Source organism: Parus major, chromosome 1A, assembly GCF_001522545.3.
Source record: "Parus major isolate Abel chromosome 1A, Parus_major1.1, whole genome shotgun sequence".
In the NCBI taxonomy this organism is placed as follows: Eukaryota; Metazoa; Chordata; class Aves; order Passeriformes; family Paridae; genus Parus; species Parus major.
In genome coordinates, this window is record NC_031773.1 from 393,318 (window position 1) to 397,225 (window position 3,908).

Below are 3,908 nucleotides of genomic sequence, written 5' to 3' on the forward strand. Positions count from 1 at the left end.
GGGGAGAGGGAAGGGGATGGGGAGAGGGAGGGGATGGGGAGAGGGAAAGGGGAAATGAGATACAGGGAAGGGAGGAGAAGGGAAGAGGAAGGGGAACCAGGAAGGAAATGGGAGAAGAAGGGGGAAAGGGAAGAGGAAGGGGGTACGAAAGGGAGAGGGAAGAAGGAGAAGGGCAGAGGGAGGTACTGAGCAACACCAGGCGGTGTCACCCCATTCCCCCCATGCCTGACATTTGCATCACTGCCCCACCCCAAATCCCATCCCAATCTGGCAATCCATTTAGGATTAATGCCATTAAGGCAGCCCCCCAAAAAACCCCACAAGCAGAGCTTTGTCCCCGTACCTGGGGCAGGGCCAGCCCCAGGGTGATGCCCCCCAGCAGGAAGAGGTTGCTGTGGGTCCAGTTGACCAGCTTGTCGATGCAGCCGTTGGTGTGGATGAAGGCACTGGCCTCCAGGTAGCCCCTGGCCTGCATCCCGTGGCCACACATGGTGTTGATGACGGCCTGGGAGAGGGGACAGGACACACTGGGGTCCCGGTTCTTGGAGGGCAGCTGTGTGGTCACCAGTTGGCCTTGCCTTGGTGGGGCGTCCCCTTCCTCAGTGTCCCCAGGCCAGCCCTCCAGAGCCACCTGTCCCCAAGGAGCCAATCCCAGCTCGGGAGGGAGAATTCTCCCCCAGCTCACCACAGCATTTCCACCCAGGAAATGTCCCCAAAGCCCAAGGCTGGGATGGGGAACCCAATCCCGGAGTGTGGGAACCCAAACCCAGAGTGTGCAATGGGGAACCCAAACTCCAAGGTGGGATGGGGAAACCAAACCCAGAGTGTGGAATGGAGGAACCCAAACCTAGAAGGTAGGACAGGAGAACCCAAACCCCAAAGGTGGGATGGGGAACCCAAACCCCAAAGGTGGGATGGGGAACCCAAATTCTAAAGTAGGATGGGGAACCCAAATTCTAAAGTAGGATGGGGAACCCAAACCCCAGAGTGGGATGGAGGAACCCAAACCCCAAAGGTGGGATGGGGAACCCAAACCCCAAAGTGGGATGGGGAAACCAAACCCCAAAAGTGGTATGGGGAACCCAAACCCAGAGTGTGGGACGGGGGAACCCAAACCCCGAAGGTGGGATGGGGAACCCAAACCCCAAAGTGGGATGGGGAACCCAAACCCCAAAGTGGGATGGGGAACCCAAACTCCACAGGTGGGATGGGGAACCCAAACCCAGAGTGTGGCATGGGGGAATCCAAACCCAGAGTGTGGCATGGAGGAACCCAAACCCTGAAGGTAGGACAGGAGAACCCAAACCCCAAAAGTGGGATGGGGCCCATCTGTTGCCACCAGTGTGTTCCCTCCCCTTGGGCAGGGCTCCAGGCCCAGCACAGCCCCAGGGCACAGCAGGACAGGCACAGGGCAGGGCTCAGCACAGCCCCAGGGCACAGCAGGACGGGCACAGGGCAGTGTCCCCCGAGGCCACCCCCAGGACTGACCTGCTCAGCGTCGTGCAGGCAGCAGGAGAAGGGCACGGAGCAGCGCTCACGGCTGGGGTTGGTGGCCGTGCAGTTGAAATACACGTTCTGGGACCAGTCCTTGTAGGAGACACCCCCGCAGCAGCTGAACTGCGGGCAGGACACAGGGGACAGCAGCCCGTGGCAGGGGGACAGCACGCTCAGGGCTGTTGGTGCCCCCAGCTCTCCCCAGCCTCGCCCTGCCCATGCAGGACATCACCACAAACATCAAATCCGCTTGCCAGAGCCATCCAACGTCCCCAAGCTGTGCCACCCCACAGATTTAAGAAGTGGGGACATGTCCTGATCCATTGGAGGGACACCCCAACCCTGCAGACCCCCACCCCGGTCACCTCCTTCTGCCCAAAATCGATGAGGTTCTGCAGGTCCAGGTCATCCCGGTAATGCACGATGGCCCCGTTGATGATCTCGCTGACCTTCCCACGTGCCTGGGGGACACCAGCGAGGCTGTCACCCAGCGGGTGACACGAGTGGGGTCACCCATCACCCCCACCAGGTTTGGGTTCCCCATCCCACCCTCGGGGTTCAGCACCTTATCAGAGAAGACAAAGCCCAGCACGCCGGCCGCCAGCTGCAGGAGGAAGATGATGGTCAGGCAGACGGAGAACTGCAGGAAAAGGAATGTGACAGTGAGGGGACCACGGGAGGGGACACCGAGATGCCACCAGGTCCCCCCAGCCCCGGCAGGACTCACCATCTGCAGCAGGCAGATGTTCTCCCGCAAGGAGCCGACGCAGCCGCAGAAGGTGATGAGGAAGGTGAGGACGCCCACCATGATGAGGAGGATGGCGGGGTCCACCGCCAGGCACGCCATGGCTGCCTCTGTCACCAGAGCTGTCACCGGCACTGCCAGCACCCCCAGGACCCCCCATGACAGCCCCCAGAGCACCAGAACCGGCTGGGAACCACCCCCGAGCTCACCTGCGTGCTTCAGCAGCCGGGCATAGACCCCCACGGCCACCATCACCATGGAGATCATCTGCAGAGGGACAGAGGTGACCCCGCAGCTGTCACCAGCTCCGTGCCACACCCATGTCCCCACCTCAGAGCCGGGGATGGAAACGGGGCAGCAGAACTGCAGGGGCTGCCTCAGTTTCCCCTCGTCACACGGTGTCCACTGTGTCCCCACCCCCTGGGAGGTCACCTCTGTCCCCACCCCCTGGGTGGTCACCTCTGTCCCCACCTCCTGGGTGGTCACCTCTGTCCCCACCCCCTGGGAGGTCACCTCTGTCCCCACCCCCTGGGAGGTCACATCTGTCCCCACCCCCTGGGTGGTCACCTCTGTCCCCACCCCCTGNGGATTGTCCCCAAACACCCGGCCATGGGGATTGTCCCCAGACACCTGGCTGTGGGGATTGTCCCCAGGCACCTGGCCATGGGGAATTGTCCCCGAACACCCAGCCATGGGAATTGTCCCCAGATACCTGGCTATGGGGGATTGTCCCCAAACACCCAGACATGGGGATTGTCCCCAAGCACCCAGCCGTGGGGATTGTCCCCAAACACCCGGCCATGAGGAATTGTCCCCAAACACCTGGCTGTGGGGATGTCCCCAAACATCCGGCCCTGGGGATTGTCCCCAAACACCCGGCCCTGGGGAATTGTCCCCAGACACCCAGCCATGGGGATTGTCCCCAGACACCTGGCTGTGGGGGATTGTCCCCAAACACCTGGCTGTGGGGATTGTCCCCAGACTCCTGGCCCTGGGGATTGTCCCCAAACATCCGGCCCTGGGGATTGTCCCCAAACACCTGGCTGTGGGAATTGTCCCCAGACACTCAGCCATGGGGAATGTCCCCAGACACCTGGCTGTGGGGATGTCCCCAACACCTGGCCGTGGGGGATTGTCCCCAGTCCCACAGCCCAGCCTGGGCCAAGGCAGCTCAGTGTACAGACAGACAGACAGACAGACGTCCTTCTCCAGCACACGTGGGGAGGGGAAGCACATCCCAGTGCCAAGCTTTGTGCAGCAGCAGGACGCACGGACGGACGGACAGACAGCGATTCCCCGGCGCTGCCTCAGCTCAGCACCTCCAGGCCGAGCTCAGCGCCGGCTGCCAAAGGCACGGAGCCTCCCTCTCCGCAGCCAGCGCGGATCCGCCATCCTCTTCTCCAGCCGAGCCCCTCGGGCTCTTCCCGCGGATCCGGGGTCGGGAATGCCCCCGGAGAGCCCGCGGCTCAGTACCAGGGGTCTGCCCGGTGCTGCTGGTTGTACAGCTGCAGCTTGATCTGGTCACGGATCTGGTTGATGAGGAGCTGCGCCAGCACGATGCCCACCAGCTGCAGGGGAGAGGGAGGGATGGGGAGAGGGAGGGGATGGAGAGAGGGAGGGGATGGAGAGAGGGAGGGGATGGGGAAAGGGAGATAGATAAGGACAAGGA

The 3,908-nt window shown here is 62.5% G+C and overlaps 1 protein-coding gene across 3 annotated transcripts in view; it reads right to left on the minus strand.

Moving 5' to 3' along the window:
* Window positions 1-167: 167 nt before the first annotated feature.
* Window positions 168-3,908, minus strand: part of TSPAN33 (tetraspanin 33) — a 7,482-nt gene continuing 3,741 nt past the window's right edge. For 2 of the 3 annotated variants that reach the window (XM_015626970.2, XM_033514683.1), the window contains exons 2-7: window positions 2,449-2,506; window positions 2,222-2,349; window positions 2,060-2,134; window positions 1,860-1,955; window positions 1,489-1,617; window positions 168-505 (exon numbers count right to left, since the gene is read on the minus strand). In XM_015626970.2, coding sequence (XP_015482456.1) covers window positions 206-505; window positions 1,489-1,617; window positions 1,860-1,955; window positions 2,060-2,134; window positions 2,222-2,349; window positions 2,449-2,506 — 786 coding nt within the window. In that variant the 3' untranslated portion in view covers window positions 168-205. The remainder of the gene's footprint in view (window positions 506-1,488; window positions 1,618-1,859; window positions 1,956-2,059; window positions 2,135-2,221; window positions 2,350-2,448; window positions 2,507-3,908) is intronic. The other variant, XM_033514684.1, reaches the window with a different exon arrangement.